This window comes from Culex pipiens, chromosome 3 (genome assembly GCF_016801865.2).
Source record: "Culex pipiens pallens isolate TS chromosome 3, TS_CPP_V2, whole genome shotgun sequence".
Lineage (NCBI taxonomy): Eukaryota > Metazoa > Arthropoda > Insecta > Diptera > Culicidae > Culex > Culex pipiens.
The window spans coordinates 35,415,197-35,434,377 of record NC_068939.1 but is presented as its reverse complement, the minus strand read 5'-3'; the positions used below and the strand labels follow the sequence as shown (position 1 = coordinate 35,434,377).

The window sequence follows — 19,181 nt, the reverse complement described above, 5'->3', positions numbered from 1 at the left end:
AATTTATGTTGTTATTGTAATAACAGACTAATAACATTTTTAGTTATTCTTCGAACAAATCTTTGTTATTATTTTTTGTTATTTTAACAACTAATCCGATCATCCCAATAACATTTGGAGATATTCTTCCATAACAAGAAATGTTATTCCAAAGTTGTTTTGGATTTCAACCAATATCAGACCAGAAACAAATTTTGTTATGATAACATAAACTGTTATTATACACCCAGAATTGGGCATCGGCATACGAGAGGATAAAGAGCACGATTCGGTAGTAAAATGGTACTGTGTGCGGACTGAGAGGATAAATCCCGAAATTAACGAGAGTACTTTACTCATGGGTTCATCTTCAAAATAAGTTCATCTATCAAAAAAAAAGTACCGGTACCGAGACTCGAACCTATGACCTTCGGCATATTGAACCGTGCCTTTGCCGTATGGGCCACCATGGTTCGGTGACTAAACCCGAGCAGACGGCAATAACTTTGGAATAACATTTTTTGATATTTGAAAATACTAGGCCAATAACATTTTATGTTATTTATAACAAGTTTTGTTATTCACCGTTATGATTTTTTTGTTATTTGATTGTTATTGTAATAACAGACTTATAACATTTTTAGTTATTCTTCGAACAAATCTTTGTTATTAATTTTTGTTATTTTAACAACTAATCCGATCATCCCAATAACAGTTTGGGGTATTCTTCCATAACAAAAAATGTTATTCCCAAGTTGTTCTGGCTTTCAATCAATATCAGACCGATAACAAATTTTGTTATGATAACATAAACTGTTATTCTACTCTTATGCAACAATGAATTTTTCAAGAAGAATCCATAACACTTTTTGATATTTTAACAGAATTTGTTATTGAAATGACATGAATTTTGTTATTACCGTTTACCCGGGAAGGGCGGTCATTTGTCCATATAAGCCACTCAATAGGATGAACTGTTCCAATGAACGAATGAACAGGCGAGAGGACTATACTCTCGCAAAATAGTACTTTCCTCACGTTTCTTTTCGTGAGGACTATCCCCTCGTTCTTTAACTTTGGGTGTACCCTTATGCAAAAATGGATTTTTCAAGAAGATTCCATAACAATTTCTGTTATTTTAACAGTATTTGTTATTGAAATGGCATGAATTTTGTTATTACCGTCTGCCCGGGATCATCAAAGCAAAACACCCGTTACCCATGGCTGGCTTCAATTTACACTCCAAAGCACGTGTTGTTTGCTGTTTAGCTTGGCCACGATTTAGTTCGACATACTAGCGATAACTACTAGCGAGGAAGGTGGTGGAACACAAATTTGAAACTATTTGCAACAAATCACGGCGACGACGACGACGGGGCAACAAGGTGAAGGAACTCACTCACGAAAATGGTGGTGTGGCACAGCGGAAGAGGGAATTCTAATGTAATGTGAGAATGCAAAAAAAAAAAATCAAACTAAACTAATTCAAAAGCAAAGAGGGCAACTAGAAATAAGACACTGATGGATTGAAACTATGACGCGGAAGGTCACATGCTTGCGGTGGTTTTGGTGGGGTGTGAGTGAACTTGTAACGTGCACGATAGGCTGACTTTGAACCCGCAAAACTGACAGATTTGATGGATTTTGAGGAGCTGAGCTTATTTACAAGAATCGGAATGCGTGGAACACGTTTGGTTTGAAAATTGATGTGACTGTGAATATTGATTGCTTGTTTATGATTTGTCACATTGGTTTAGTTTTGCTGAGACTAGGGTTTGAAAAGTTCTGGAATATTGAAAAGTTTTATTTTTATAAAACTTTTTATGATCCTCTGTCCTAACCTGGCCGCAGCACCTAAAAGGACCTAATAAAATTGAGTTATTAATAAAAAATATTGTAAAGTTTGTTTGTGAAATATGGTATGCACCTGGTTTAATGTTTTCGTACTAATTTTCTAGATTTGCAACAGGAAAATAAATTTTCACTCTTTAAATTAGAGGAAGGCACCAACCAACCAACTCACTTTAAATTAAATTAGTTATGTTACTAAATAATCAATTCACAATTACGTATTTCTTATAACCTTATAGAGTTTTGGAGAACCATTCAACTATGATTTGTACCTCGATTTGTACTGTATTTCATTTTGATTTCATTGGCTATTCAAACATCGGATTTGGCAAGAAATAAAAAATTACAAAAAAAACCTTCGAGATTTGCTAAGGAAAATAATAGCAATAGAAAAGCTTAAGTATTTTTGTAATTTTAAAATCAAATTTCCAAATCACTTTAGAGCATTTTGGAGTCATATTTGAGACAATGAAAAAAAAGTTTTCGTCATTCGATAATTCGAAGTAATTTTACACACTCAGTTGTTTTGCAATCATTATTTTTTTTAATTGTAGATCTGACGAAAACAAAAATTTTAGCAAAAAATTGATGATTCTAAACGTAGGGGAATGCCTTTTTAAGTAGATTTTTAAGATGATTGCTCTTGAATTTCCATTGAAATTTCGAATTTTTAAAATATTTGTAACTGTAGGGTAGTGTAAAAAGGAAGGGTTGCACAAAAGAGTTTTTTTTTTCAAAAGGTCAAACAATATGTAAATTTTAGCTTTTTGGGTTTCATTGAAACCGCCTTGAGTCAGGGATATTCAGGAACACTCAAAAAGCAAAAAATAAAATAAATTGTATATTGGACGTTTAAAAAACTCCACAAATGTTGAAAAAAAGCTTAACTTTTTTTGTGCACGATTGAAGTATGTAGAATGAGTCATATTTAAAATTTTGGGACCACAAATAGGAAAAAACTTAAAACTTCAAGAATATATCTTTCGTTGAACCCATTGGTGAGAGCAGCATAACTGTTATAATGTTTAACGCATTTTGTGATACATTTTGCTTAGAAGTTTTGAAAAAGGTTAAAATTTTTAAATTATTTCGTATTTTGGTCGCACTTCGGAATTGATGATTTTAAATATAAATTACATTGAAATTCCATTAAAAATAACCATGAAAGTATTATAACAGTTTTACATCAATTATTGAAAATATGTTTTTAACTTATGTATAAACCATACACACTAAGATTAATTTACCGAATTCGGCAGTTGAAAAATCGTTAAAGTTTAGATCGGTAAACCATCTGTCAAAATGAACAAAGTTTTACCGAATTTCGGTTGTACGATGAACAATAATAAGTTCATTATTGTTCATCGCACTACTGATTTTCGCCTACGAAATTCACCGAATTTTACCAATTCCCATAGTTTACAGTTTACCGAACTGTTCAGCAGTTGAACAATCGGCAAAATTTACCGATTTCGGTTAAAAAATCTATGTCTGTATCTTGTATTTTTTTTGCCCACCCTCGACGTAGGTCAGAGTTGAAAGACAAAAACATCAAAAAATATATGCAACGGCAAATATGAAGAATTTAAAAATGAACTGTTGGTTCATCAATACACACTTAATTTTTTACCGAATTCGGTAAATTTTACCGAAATTTGAACTGCTGAACATTTCGGTAAACTGAAAACTACCGAATTCGGTAAAAACATAGCGAAATTTGGTAATGAAGTTCATTATTGTTCATCGTACAACCGATTTTTCAACTACCAAATTCATTTAAAAATTCTAAGTGTGCACCATTTTAAAAAGTACTGTAATGGAGCACCCGACTCGAGTGGTAGAAATGACAGTTCTCCCATAAGGAATACATTGTAGAAAAAAAACAAAAACTGTTCGAATGGAAGTGCTCCATTGTGAATCACTTTTTCAGATCTTCAGAAGGTACCAAAAATCTACTTTTTGGAAGAATACCAGTCGTTGACGTTGACATGTATACAAAAATGACTACACACTTAGATTATTTTACCGAATTCGGTAATTGAAAAATCGGTAAAGTTTAGATCGGTAAACCATCTGTCAAAATGAACAAAATTTTATCGAATTTCGGTTGTAGGATGATCAATAATGGACTTCATTACAGAGATTCGGTAAGTTTTTACCGAACTCGGTAAGTTTCAGTTAATTGAACTGTTCAGCAGTTAAAAATTCGGTAAACTTTACCGAATTCGGTAAAAAAATCTATGTGTGTATTATGGTAAAGGCGGGATATTAGCCGTTAAAAAATAGTTTGCACTAGAACCGAATTTTACAAAATCCAATTTAAAAAAAAGTGAAAGTATGTCTTTTTTCAGGCATGTTTTACGGTTTATTTTTTGTATGGATGTTTAAGGGGTTACATACATGTAGAAAATCACAGAATGTCATATTACAGAAAATTTATTAAATCAACTTTCATGATTAACCCAAGTAACATTTTTTTCCAGGAGTTCTACAAGAGCTCTTCAAGATAGCTACAGCGTAGCAGTTTGGACCGCGAGAGGATAAAACTCTCTTCAAGTACTCTTCCAAACTCCTGAAGAAGTTTTGAAGAGAATTTTATCCTACCGCGGTCCAAACTGATATGCTGTAGCTATCTTGCAGAGCTCTTGTAGAATTCCTGGAAAAAATGTTACTTGGGTAAAGTAAGTTACAGACGATTTAGCCTGAAAATATTGCCATGCGCAAAGCGAACTGTCAAACTTTGCGAGCGTTTTTCTCTGAACACCGAGTTGATTTACGGGTTCCGCGATGTCTCGAGATGGGATAGACCAAATTGGCTGAAATTTTGGGTGAAGACTCGCAAGACATATCCCGTGTGCATGACGAAGCCCGATTTTGAAATTTTGCATTTTTTTTAATACAAAAATCAAAAGCTTTCGATTTTTTATATGAAAAACATAAAAATATTTTTATCTTTTTTTAAAATAAACTTTTTGAAAATCGACCTTCGTCAATTTTGAGCCGATTTGGTCAAGGCAGTGTTAAGATATTGTGGCACCTGTTTTTTGAAAATGCTAACTTCATATAGCTGTTTCTCGGCAATGATACAACCAAATGTCTTCAAATTTATTTTTTAAATAGTTGAAAATGTATATTTTAATGTCCTGAAAACAGATTTTAAAAAAGTTTGACTTTGTGCTCAAACCAACCTCTGACATTTTTGCCGATTTACATGTATGTAACTCCTTACAATCTAAGCTGGATCGAAACAAATTATTAGCCGAATTCATATTTAAGAAAAAAAAATAAAACCAAAATTTTTTAGAGACCAAGGTTTTTTCCCTTTTGTGAGCTACTAGCAAAAAAAAGTTATTCATTTTCAAGATTTCGAGATTATGATAAAAAAAAGTTGATAGTTTTTTTTTTTCTAAAAAAAAATCAAGAAGTGAATTCTTCAACAATTTCAAATAATGGTCAAATCTGTATTCACGATAGTAGGCCGAGAGGATAACTGTACCATATGGAACTGAGAGGACTTTTGATAAATACAGTTATTTGAGATATTTTTTTTTAGTAAAAAGTCTTCCATACAGTCTAGATTCGATTATCCGAAGGTCTTGGACAAATTTCATAATCGAATCACGAAAACATTTTTTTTTGTTCTCATATTTTTTATTGTTGAGCTTAAGTATAACTCATCAACTATTCTAAAGTGGTCCAGAATTTTTAAATCCAAGATGGCGGCCAAAATGGCGGAGATGAAACATTGAAAAAATGCATTTTTAATTTAATAGGCAATTAAATATTCAAATTTGACTAAAATGGGGTCACAGAAATTAGATTTGTCTGGATAATAAACACGATTTCTGTATAGTGAAGAAAAAAAATGTTCAGATAATTTCATTGCAGCGGAAGATCTAATGTTTATTCATAAAATTACTTTCTTGAGTTGAAATTTTGGATAAAACTCAGTAAAGCAAGTAAAACAGTTGAAACTCATCAGTCACATCACACAAATCGTAACGCCACAATCATTTATGACGCAAATGAAATTGATACACAGAGTGGCCATACATTTGTACAAAGGAGAGAAACACTACACCACAACAGTTACTAACGTCAAGGGACGGGGTGGGCGGGACGGGTCAACTGATGGTGTCCTACCTCAAACATTTGATAGTAACGACCAGACTGATGATGATAATGATGATGGTGATGAATAGAGAGGTGTTGTGATGTGATTCATTTGCAGACGGCACACAACCAACCAGTTGATGAGATCAAAACAGAGAGAGCAGAGAGTAGGCGAGAGAGAAAACACGATAGAGAGGATGCAATGCACACATCAAAATGAAAAGAAGATAGAACGTTTGAAGAGTTATGTGTGAATGCAAAGAAAAAAAGTAAAATAGCGAAAAAAACAAAAGAAGAAAGAAAGAAAGTAATAGACCGAAATAACGAATGAGATAACAGAGCAAAAACAAAGCGGCTTGCACACGCAGGCTCACACCCGAAAACAACAACACGACGAAGATATGAAATAACAGAAGCAAAAGAAATGATGACAGATTGATCCGCCCTGTTCGTTTCGCTGCCCTAAGTAGTGTCATTAGTCCGCGTCGACTCGATTGAGGACAACCAACTTAAAAGCTTCCGTGTTACGCGAAATGAGTCCGGCTGGCAAAATTTGGAATACTTTTGCAATCACTCACCTGAACGCATGGTTTGCACAGGTTCACGCACAGTCCGTCCGAGTCCTTGCTGTAGTGCTCGACCAGTTCCTGCAGCGTCCGGAAGGTGGTCCTCCTGGCAATGAAGAATCCACCCTCGTCCAGCTGCCGGATTCTGTAGTGCTTCACAGTATCGCCGTCGCGGACTGTTCGCAGCCCAAGTTCCGGGAAGAAAGCCGCGAAGCGGAAATGAGAGAGAAAAGAAATGGCGTGTCGTTAAGCATCGGAGGGGTCGGACTAGGGTGGTCCCCGACGGCATGCACTCACCCGACAGCGAGTAGTCATTATGGCGGCTTTCCGAGTCGCGAATCAAGAATGCACCGTGCTCGTTTTCCGGCAGCAGCAATTTCTTCTCCGCCTCTATTCTCTTGATCTTCCGGAAGTACCACCTGCGCGAAAAAAGAAAAAAGAAAGAGTAAGAAGAAAATTAGCAAACAAATTATCATTAGCTGTGGAGAGAGAGATCTGGGCCACTCGCTGGTCCCGGGAGGGGTAATTTAGGGTGAAATTAGGTGTGGCAAAACGAGATTATGTAAGGGCACACTGGTTGGGGTCGGTGCAATCAGTCAAAAGGCTCTCTGTAGGGTAGAGTTAGCAAATTTTTATATTTTTGAATTTTCTTAAGAGGTCAAATTAGGTCAAAATCGATGTTATTAGTAATTATTAAATGCTAAGCTGATTGAAATTGATAGTGACAGTTTAACCAAAGAGTTTTGTTTTCTAGGCACAAAATATTACCAGCATTTGTTTTTTGAAATACCCAAGATTTGTAGAAAACAAAATATTTTGGAAAAGATATTGATTTTTTTTTTTAATTTGGGAATAAAATATTAGAAAAGTCAGATTTTTTTTTAAATATTATTTTTTTTCAAAGCTGCTTAGACCATTGCAAATCTTTTTCAAAGTTATTCCCCCTCCCCCCTTCCTTCTTAAAAAACGGCAAAAAAAATTGAAGACAGCATAATTTCAAACAAGGCACCATCATCCAACACCATCGTGCCTCCAATGTTGTCATATCAGCACATTGACGTTCAATTACAACTCATAAAAAGAGTTTTTAACTTAATTCGAGTGATAATTAGCAAGCGAGTTTCTTTCAACAGTTTTACCTACAACATAATTTTTTAACCCTTTCCGGCCTGATGGGTCATATATGACCCAAAAATGACAAAAAAAAAGAAAAAATACCAAAGCTAGCTAGTCGTGAATCATTTTTCCATCATTAGGCTGGTTCAAATTTAATTTAAAGTTTTTGTTAGGGGGGCAATTTTTTTTCAAAAAAGTTCAAAACTGGAGTTTTTTTTTAAAAGGTCCAATAAACCAAATTTTCAGTTTTTGCTTTTTGGGTGTTTTTTTGTACCCCTGGCTCAAGGCGGTTTCAAAAACGCCCAAAAGGCAAAAACTGAAAATTTGGTTTATTGGACTTTTTCAAAAAAAAAAAAAACTCCGGAAAGTTTCAATGAAATTTAAAGTGCAATCCGCTGAAATCAATTGAAAATGGATTCTCCTGCGTTTAGAATCATTTTTAAGCATGTTTGGGTTGATTTAAAAATCTTTTGGTTTTTTGAAAATCTTCGATGTTTAGGATAGCAAAAAAAAAAAAAATGTTTCGCTAAAATTTTTGTTTTCGTCAAATCTTACATTTTTTGAAAACTAATGTTTGTTAAACAATTTAGCTAGTGTACATGCATTTTAAAACACTTTTTTCATTCAAATCTTGAGATTATGGCAAATAGTTGTTGCAAATGAAAAAGGCCACCTTTGGTTTGGTTGAAAATTAGGGTGGTTCATGATCTTGATTGGTGACTTTGAAAATCTAACTTTTCAGGACTATTTTTGGGTCTTTTTTGTCTTCTAGAAATTCGTTGGGCTTGTCAATCCATGAAACCTTGTCGAAGACGCCAAAATTTGATCTCGCAATCTACGCCTTCTACGACCAAATTTAGAGGAAGACTCTGAGCAAACATTCAAAAATCATTTTTTTTATGTAGCAATTCAGGGTTAAGTTTTAGAGCGTTTAGTTTTAGAGCTAAGTTATATTTGGGACACTTTTAGAACTCTTAAGAACAAACATTTTTACATTTTGACAAGTCAATTTGGACTTAAGTGTAAAAAGTAAAAAAAAAGTTTCATGATTTGGTAAAATACCTGCCAAATGATCGAGAATTTCTTATAGATATTTAAAGCAATTTAATTTTTCAGAAAGAATTTTTTAACAAAAAAAAAACTATTTTCAAAATTACTCCGTTGTTTTGTTTCTGCAATATGGGTTCAAATGATCGGCAACTTCATGACCATTTGTTATACTGATGTGTAAATACTTAAAATGCAAGTACATTAAAAAATCACGTAGTTTTGAGATTTTTTATTTAATGTGTTATAACTATTGAACATTATGTGGAAAATTTACGTTCATTTGATACAAATATTATTTACAACAACATGAAATTAGCGTATTTTTTCAAGAGATCGTAGTCTTGTGTATATTTTCAATATTTTCAAAAAAGTTTCATTGCTATCGAAATCTGTGAGAAATACCCAATCATGTGATACCCAGATTGTAAATACGTAGTTGTGGACTTCACTTTTAAAAATCTGATAAAGGACATTAAGATATGTATTTTTAATAATTATTAAATTAATTTTTAAGATATTTGGTTGTATCATTGCCGAGATATAGCTTTTTAAAGTTAGTAGTTTCAGGAAATGGGTGCCTCGATATCTCAACGCTGCTTTGACCAAACCGACTAAAAACGTTGGAATTAAATTTTTCAAAAAAGTTGATTTTCGCGAAAATTGTCGATAATGACAATTTTTAGACCACCCTAACACGGCGTATTTCGCCTAAGGAAACCCCAGTCCAATTTCGGTGGTGATGAAATAATAAAAAATATATTTGGTAATTCAATAGCCAATCGACCATTTGGGTTGTATAGAACTAGGATAGCAGAACTCTAATTTGATGTTAAAAGTAAGCAATATTGTATATTTTTGAAAATGGAGGCTTCGGATAATCGATTCTGTACTGTAATCGAATACCTAATAAGCCTTTCTGTTCCATATATCTCTAATTTACGCAAAATATTGTATCATTCCTCGGAATCGCCCTAATCGACGCATAATTATGAAAAATTGCACCAAAACACGGATAAACGTTTGCTATTTATAAAACCCGCAGCAAAACACTGTGTCTCTCCGTTGCGCATAAATTCGAACCAATTTTCTCCACCAGACCTTATATCATCCATCATCATCGCGAAAAGCAACGACGACATGTGCGTCTCGAGGGGGCGTCGTCGTGATCCCTCTATTTTCTTGGAAAAAAAACTGCGCCACATAAACAAACACCAAATTATGCGTTTGTCAACCCCCCCTGTGGAAATCACCCTCTTCTCTGGGTGCACTCAGTTGTATTAAAGATTACAATTTTCGCAAGTTAATGCTGCCGATATTCTTTTTTATTCTTGGAATTTTGCTAAGACTTTTATTTGAAATTTTGGTTAAATACTTAAATTTCTCAAATTGTGAATCAGTTATCGGATTAGAAATATTTTTAACCAACTGAGTGTAACTGATAGTGGAACACTCTGGAACCGTTTTTTTTTTTGCTGCATTTGCATCTCGCCACTTGTCACCACTTGTGGAGCCCTCTTTTTGCAGCAGCAGCAGCAGCACTGATCTCCGCCATAATTAACGACGTCGGGCAAAGTGTAACTATCTACACCGACGCCGCCGCCGCCGGCCAAACCCGCGATAGACCTTAGCAATTAGTGCACTTTCTTCATAATCATCCCTCATATGCATACCCGTCGCAGCTCCAAGCAGGGGCCAACCCACACGAGGAAAGCATGCCGAGGAGTAATTATGGCCTTTTGCTGCTAACCTGCAAAGAGGCGCAGAGGGATGAGGGCACACGCGAATCTGGCCCGAATGATCTGCCCTGATGGATTGCATGCTGCTGCTGTTTGTTTTCCTCCCGAAAGTCAGCACGAGGTAGCCAACGTGACTTGGTGCTGCCGGGGTCGTGTTTGAGTCTCGTTGAAAACGAACTTAAATTGGGCCAATTTTGTCTAATAGAAGCGAACTTAAGTGCGGGGGATTTATCAACAAAACTAAAAGTAAAGCTTTGCGAAAGAAAGATAAATTTAGCATTTATTGCACAAAAAAATATTTTTTAGAAATATTTTTCTATGAAGAGTTGTTTCTTGTTTCGTATAAAATAATCTTAATTTTGAAATAAAAATTTCCAATTTTATTGATTATTGTCATCGATGGCGAAAGCAACGCATATTTTCAAATTCGTCAACATTGAATTTACGCATTCGATCCCAAGATATCAGCTAATAATTGTTTGTGAATTCAGGTGTAGTTTTAAATTTATTTAGTTTCAGAAGATGATTTTGATATATTTAGATATGTGACTTACACAGGTTCAAATTTTGGTAAAGATAATTAAGGTCAAGCAACATTCCCTAAATATCAAGCGATTTAATTTACACCCAGAACTGGGCATCGGCATACGAGAGGATAAAGAGCACGGTTCGGTAGTAAAATGGTACTGTGTGCGGACGGAGAGGATAAATCCCAAAATTACCGAGAGTACTTTACTCATGGGTTCATTTTCCAAAAAAGTTCATTTATCAAAAAAAAAAGTACCTGCACCTAGACTCGAACCTAAGACCTTCGGCTTATTGAACCGAGCCTTTGCCGTATGGGCCACCATGGTTCGATGGCTAAGTGGTGGTCATTTGTTCACATAAGGCACTCAATAGGATGAACTGTTCCAATGAACGAATGAACACGCGAGAGGTCTTTACTCTCGCAAAATAGTACTTTCTTCACATTTCTTTTCGGGAGGACTATCCCCTCGGTCTTTAATTTTGGGTGTATTTTGTGATAATCTGTTTGGAAACTGGTAAACCTTTTTTTACTTACTTTTGTGCATCAACTTTTAGATTATCTTTTGTAAAATTTATATGTAGAGATTTGCCAAACGATCGCCATCTAATTGAAAATCTATTCAAAAGTCTAGAGACACAATCTAGCTTCACCTTAGCCAATCATCACCAAATATGTTTTTTTTTTGATAGTTTCCAACAAAATATTAATGTTGGCGTAATTTGCACTTTTTTGCGTTTTGAGAATAGTTTTCCTATTATTGTAGGCAAACCATTTTTTTCAATAGTGCTGTATAAATTCGTTACGTCTTAAAATTACATTTTGAATTCCGGACTGACTATCAAGACACAGAGTTTACATTTAAAAGTAAAGTCATAAGTTTATGGAATGACACCATTGTTGGAATTCGAGCGAGAAGAAGGAAAGCATTTCTCGCTCGCGAACGAGGGAGAGAACTTGTAGTACTTTTCTCTTCTCGCTCGCGCTCGCATTTTCGTTCGCGTTCTCGCTCTCGCCGCGAGCGCTCGCGAGCGCCTCGTGCTAGCCGTTCGCCCCAAGCTAGCAATTTGTTTATCAGGCTTATGAATAAGAACCAGGCGATGGTATAGAGGTGTAACTTCAATCAGTGTGTTGTTTTTTGTTCGTTTCTAACACGTTCAACTTCTCGCGAACGGGCAATTCTGGCTCGCGAGAAAGCCCGTTCGCGAGCGGAGGAGAGCACGGGCAAACGGTGAGTTTCTCTCGGTAGCTCGAGACTCGCGGCGAGAACTCGAGAGAGAGAAAATTTTCTCGCGAGAGCCGGATAATACCAACACTGAATGACACAAATCAATTAAAATGTGTTTTTTTTGGTACTATTCTTGATTTTAACATCAAATTCGAGTTCTGCGATCACATTTTAGTCAAATTTTAATAGGTGGGTAATTCTCTACCAAATCACACGAAATCGGGAAAAGTTGCCCCGACCCCTCTTCGATTTGCGTGAAACTTTGTCCTAAGGGGTAACTTTTGTCCCTGATCACAAATCCGAGGTCCGTTTTTTGATATCTCGTGACGGAGGGGCGGTACGACCCCTTCCATTTTTGAACATGCGAAAAAAGAGGTGTTTTTCAATAATTTGCAGCCTGAAACGGTGATGAGATAGAAATTTGGTGTCAAAGGGACTTTTATGTAAAATTAGACGCCCGATTTGATGGCGTACTCAGAATTCCGAAAAAACGTATTTTTCATCAAAAAAACACTAAAAAAGTTTTAAAAACTCACCCATTTTCCGTTACTCGACTGTAAAAAAATTTGGAACATGTCATTTTATGGGAAATTTAATGTACTTTTCGAATCTACATTGTCCCAGGAGGGTCATTTTTTCATTTAGAACCAAATTTTTCATTTTAAAATTTCGTGTTTTTTCTAACTTTGCAGGGTTATTTTTTAGAGTGTAACAATGTTCTACAAAGTTGTAGAGCAGACAAAAATTTTGATATATAGACATAAGGGGTTTGCTTATAAACATCACGAGTTATCGCGATTTTACGAAAAAAAGTTTTGAAAAAATTACTTTTTGCGATTCTTTTTGTTTCGTCGTCCGTGTCTGTTGCGGGTGACCATGAACGGCCATGATCGATGACGACCAACTTTTTCAAAACTTTTTTTTCGTAAAATCGCGATAACTCGTGATGTTTATAAGCAAACCCCTTATGTCTATATATCAAAATTTTTGTAATTGTCTGCTCTATAATTTTGTAGAACATTGTTACACTCTAAAAAATAACCATGCAAAGTTAGAAAAAACACGAAATTTTAAAATGAAAAATTTTGTTCTAAATGAAAAAATGACCCTCCTGGGTCAATGTAGATTCGAAAAGTACATTAAATTTCCCATAAAATGACATGTTCCAAAATTTTTTACAGTCGAGTAACGGAAAATGGGAGAATTTTTAAAACTTTTTTAGTGTTTTTTTCGATGAAAAATACGTTTTTTCGGAATTCTGAGTACGCCATCAAATCGGGCGTCTAATTTTACACAAAAGTCCCTTTGACACCAAATTTCTATCTCATCACCGTTTCAGGCTGCAAATTATTGAAAAACACCTCTTTTTTCGCATGTTCAAAAATTGAAGGGGTCGTACCGCCCCTCCGTCACGAGATATCAAAAAACGGACCTCGGATTTGTGATCAGGGACAAAAGTAACCCCTTAGGACAAAGTTTCACGCAAATCGAAGAGGGGTCGGGGCAACTGCTGTGTGAGTTGGCGGAGAATTACCCAGGTGATTGCTAATTTAATAACAAAATGCAATTTTTCAAAATATCATCACCGCCATTTTGGCCGCCATCTTGAATTTAAACATTCTAAATCACTTTGGCTAGTTTAGGGATCAAAAAAGATAAGGCTGGTACAAATTGTATATAATGATATATATATATGACAGGGGGCCCTTCAAAGTTGGCTCGAAAAATCAGGGGCCAAAATTTGTATTTTTCAAAAAACTTTAATATTGCAATGAAAATTAAAGTGCAATCAGTTGAAATCAATTTAAAATGCATTCCCCTGCGTCTAGAATCATTTTTAGCATGTTTGGGTTAATTTAAAAATCTATTGAATTTTTGAAAATTTTCGATGTTTATTATCGCAAAAAGATTTGTTTCGCTATTTTTTTGTTTTCGTCAAGTGTTACATTTTTTGAAAACTAATTATTGCAAAACAACTGAACTGGTTTATACACAACAAACTGAACTGGTCCATGCAAATGGCTTGTTATTTCAATATTTATATATTTTTATTTTTGTCCCTCTCCACGACTCGAAAATCCGTGATTCGATTGTACGAATTATTATTTCGAGGCCTTCGAGGCCCTACTTAAAATGACAAAAAATAGATATATTTTTAAATCACAATTCACTCTGTAGTAAAAAAACAAATTTGTTTTTTTTTTTTGCGTTTTGGTTATTTTCAAACTTCTTGCGAATGACGGTTTAAAAGTCCCCAAAAGCAAAAAAAAAAAACAAAATCTTTTAGGTCTTTGCAAATATTTTTTGAAGTTTATGTCACCGAAATTGAAAATGTTGAAAGCATGGCTCGTAATTTTAATCTTTATTCTTTTTAATTATTTTCTGTCCTATTTGCTGATTTGACTTTAATAAAAACATTGCTATTGTTGGACTTTAAAAAACTTCAGAATTACACATGAAGGCTCTAAATTTCAAAATTATTTTATTTCCAGTTTCAAGAAAAAAAACCTCCGATGTCCGATTTTTAAACTCGAATTTATTTATAGAGATTTTTTTGTGCATCATACCATCCCAGAGGGTCCCGGAGTACCAAACCTTCTTAGCATGGTGCTCCCAACGAATACAACCAAATCTCGGAGCGTATGGTGGTGTGTCCCCACGCTTCTTCCTCCCCTGTCGATTCAGAATTGTGTTGTTGTTCGAACACTCAGTGCTCAAACTCAACCCAATTACGAGTCATCTCTGCGATACGGCTTTACGCAGTAGGCCTGGCCGCTTAAACGCTTGTGATGTTTCAATGCATTTCAATGCAATGGCGCACTACAAATGTTAATAAATGACAAGAAGAGTGCTAGGCGTCATCTAACCTAAGGCACTCTCCAGGATCCCTTCGAAAGATTGGCTGCGCTAGGGTCTGATTAGATTAGATTAGATTAGAGATTTTTTTGTGCATCATACTTTAGTGGCAAACGGCTTGTATATAGTGTTTTATGCAATTATTGCCAACAAAATTTAGTCAATCATTATTACATATAAAGTTAAATTAGCAATCCAAAATAACTAAACAATTTTTTTTGACAATGTGCACCGTTTTCAAGTTTTAGGCATTTTTTTCGAAAACTGTTGAATTTAAAGTACATATTTTTTTAATATTTCATGAAAATTCGATAGCGAATGACCAAGAAAGTTAAAGTTGTTTCAAATGAACAAACAAACAACAAAACCTTCATGATGAAAAAGCAACCCCGTTTAATGTTTTTTTGAAAATCAGCCTGTTTAGGTTAATTTTTTGGCATTTGCATCTAAAAATCTAGAGTTTTTTAAATGGTTCTGTCCTATAAGCTACTGGATTTCCTATGAAATAATCCTTGAAATTTTGTTTTTTGTTTTGTTTGATTTTTTTGACAGTCTCTGGCACCTGGTGTTGGACCATCATGAACTCTAGCACAAAAGGTACAATTTTCAAACTATTTTCAAAAACTACAGCATTTTTAGCCTAAATAGTTGGGATTTTGTTTCCGAAAAGTAACCTATAACTTTTTTGAAGCTACCAAATCGAACCAAAAATTTCTCTATAAACTACAGATTTCTAAATATTTACATGCTGATCACCAATCCGCAAAATTTTACGAAGACTTGTATGAAAAAAAACGACGCATTTTTTTTTTTGTTTTTGGGAAGCACGGGCAAACAATCAAATTATTTGCTTTACGATAATGCGGTCTCTATTGCAGGATCTAAACAAATATCGAGAACCATTTAGAAACTTAATTCTATGTTTAGGCGAGGCCATACAATGTCCAATAAGGTGACAAGAAAAATTGAAAACTTTGGCTACAACGAAGTTTTTCTGCATACATTTTTGGGATTTTCCCCATATAAACGTCAACGATAAAAAGTGACTCTTAAACCTTAAACGATTTAGCTCAAAATTGGCTTAGATACTTGTTTTTGTCTAAGGAGTCAAAGAGTATCCCTGATGTCGATTTTTTTATTGTCACCCTAATGTCCAAGGACCTCGGATTGTCCACTAGATTTTCTGCCATTCTGAAATAGGTTATTGGAAACAGCGTAAGGAATAATTCCATCCAATACCGGGGACTAAGCTAGCTGTAACAACATGTAATCCAAGTCAGGTGCAGAATATACTTTCTCATAATTTCGCTGCCGGTCACAGATTCGTTTTTGCTTAGATTTCTTTTTATTTTACAAAATAAAACAAAATAAAAAACAAATTCAGTTGTCAATGTCGCCCAGGTTTACGGTACATAAATCAAAAGCAAACATACAATTTAGTAAACTTTTTTCGAAGTCAACATATAACAACTTTGTATAAAATCCGGATACCGCATCATCCAACATCACAGCCCAGAATTCTATTAATTAGTCCCAAGGACATAAATCATCACAGCCATAAAAAATTGCCATTGTTTACAACCTTTCGAGACACTCCATAACCTGTCGCTTTTAATTATCCTCAGCTTTTCAATGAAAAATGGGAGGATATTATTTCCCAACACGACTCCCCTCACGAAAGGGTGCAGGTTTCTGCCAACGTGATTTAGAGCTTAACCGATGAATTTTAATTACTGTTTTTTTTGCACACCTCTACAACAGCCCAGCTCAGCTGACTGGGAAGTAACACCTTGGAATTACTACCCACTATCGGGAAACATCTTCATTTTCCCAGCAGAATCCAATTACGGCGGCATAGCGGCGCGCACGTGATCGTAATTGTTGTTTGTGATCGTTCACGTTCACGAGTTCGCTTCTGGTCCTGAAATTGATCCAATTATGGCACTCAATTTTGCAGTCGCTTATCGACAACGACAAAAAAAATAATAAAAACCTTCGCGTAAACCCTTAATTAAGGAGAAAAGCGGATACGATGGCTTAAAGCGTTTGATCAAACGGCGGCAGCGATGGCCCTCTGCCAATTTATTGATCCATCTGGTCACTCTCGGGTTGGCCAACGGCTACAACACGTCAGACGATGTCGGTTTTCACTTTTATGGCCATTCCTGGGCCCGCTCGGTCGTCGTCAAGCAGAGTAAGCCCCACAAAAACCAAACACGACCCAAGTCCAACTTTGGGATTCTCTCGCGCCGCAGACCAGGACTTGGCCGGCGAGGACACGGAAGTCGTGGCAGGTCTTCGGCGTAGACGAATTGACACTTTTTTTTTCTCTTCCTAATGTCGGAGCGGTGTCATTTAGCTGACGCCCACTTTCCAGATCTGACTCCTAATTGGCACCTCTTGGCATGCCATCAAGCCAACTGGGGCGTTGTTCGCGGATCTACGGGCGATACAGACTCACACCCAGCTGGGGCAAAAAAACTCAAGCAACAAAGTTGAACGTTGATCTGCACTCCGTCTTGTCGGGGGTCTGACCTGCCACCGATCGGGCCATTCCGTCCGGCAGGGTGCCACAGCCACGTGATGATCTTGACAGCGCGGACACACCACCACGATCACGTTACTCTCGGAATGACACGACTTCCAAGATGACTATTATTTTTGCATTAGACCGCCTCGCGAACGAGCGTATTGCGGACACTGTGGAAACGACCTTCCCGCTTCTTCCTCAACCTTGCCATTGGGTTGGTTATCCAACATCAGCCCTGCCGCCAAGTTGGCCAACGGTTGCGCGGAGAAATTGTAAATAGGCCAACTGGGACACGAATCCGGAGCAGCAGCAGCAGAGAATGGAACCGCTACAAGATCAGGTTGGGGAATGACTTTCAAGTCCCGTCGCTGGGAAGAGGGCCACCGCGGTGAAGTGGGTAATGATGAGTGGGGCCTTTTTCTCGACGATCGTATAGCAAGAACTTGGCATTGAACTCCGCGATATGAGCGACTGGGTATAATTTAGGTGGAATGTATCGGGTGCTATTTTTAGCCGGATGATCTCTTCCCAGAAGGATGAATCTTCTTATTCAGTGTTTGTCTTTGTGGAGATTGAGTGAAGGTGATTGCTTGTTAGGCGAATAGCAACATGATTACTGTTTTTTTGCGTATGATTTTATTAAAAAAAATGAAAAATAAAAATAAATTTGCTCAAGCTTGTAATACACCGTCCAACAAGATTAAGCACCAGAACCTAAAGAATGTTTTTGATTACATTTTGCCTGTTCGCTTTCAAAATACACATATAATTGTTGATGTTTAACTTTGCAGCAATGATTTTAAAAAAAGAATGGGTCATTTATTTCAGATTCGAGAAGTACATTAAATTTCCCATAAAATGACATGTCTCACGATTTTTGACAGTTGAGTAACGGAAAATGGCAGCGATTTTAAAACTACTTTTTAACTTTTTTTTGATGAAAACTACGTTTTTTCGGAATTTTGAGGATGCCATCAAATCGGGCGTCTAATTTACACAAAAGTCCCTTTGACACCAAATTTCTATCTCTTCACGGTTGCGAGGTACAAATCACTGAAAAACGTGTCTTAGTAAAAAAAACTAGAAAAATGAAAGGGGTCGTACCGCCCCACCGTCACGAGATATCGAAAAATGGACCTCGGATTCGTGATCAGGGACCAAAATTACTCCTTAGAGCAAAGTTTCAAGAAAATCGAAGAGGAGTCGGGGCAACTTTTCCCGATTTCGTGTGAGTTGGTAGAGAATTACCCAAATATTTAAAATTACTTTGAAAAATATTGGAGTCATTATTTACACACTAAAAAAAATGAAAATTTGGAAGGTGTAATTTTAGAAGGATGAATATCGCCTCTTTTTGTAATTTTACCAAAATTTCGACTGAAAAAAGTGACTTTACACCAGAAAAGTTATAAAATTACACGTTGCTTGAGGTGAAATTACACATTTTCGGTAATTCGGTACTTCCGGAAAATTACACATTTTAATTTTGACATAAAAGATGAGCGCAATCTCAATTGTAATATGACCATGCTTTTTTTCTGTGTACAATATTTATTTTTTTCATAAGATAAAAAGAGGAAAATTTAAAATTTGGCTTTTTAAAGTAATATTACATAAAAAAATGTAAAAT

At 35.8% G+C, this 19,181-nt stretch overlaps 1 protein-coding gene across 1 annotated transcript in view; it reads right to left on the bottom strand.

Moving 5' to 3' along the window:
- The window catches only part of LOC120418886 (uncharacterized), a 115,097-nt gene that overhangs the window by 18,404 nt on the left and 77,512 nt on the right, over positions 1-19,181 (bottom strand). Inside the window, exons 3-4 of the mRNA XM_039581419.2 lie at positions 6,807-6,928; positions 6,522-6,685 (exon numbers count right to left, since the gene is read on the bottom strand). Of these exons, the coding sequence (XP_039437353.1) occupies positions 6,522-6,685; positions 6,807-6,928 (286 nt within the window). The remainder of the gene's footprint in view (positions 1-6,521; positions 6,686-6,806; positions 6,929-19,181) is intronic.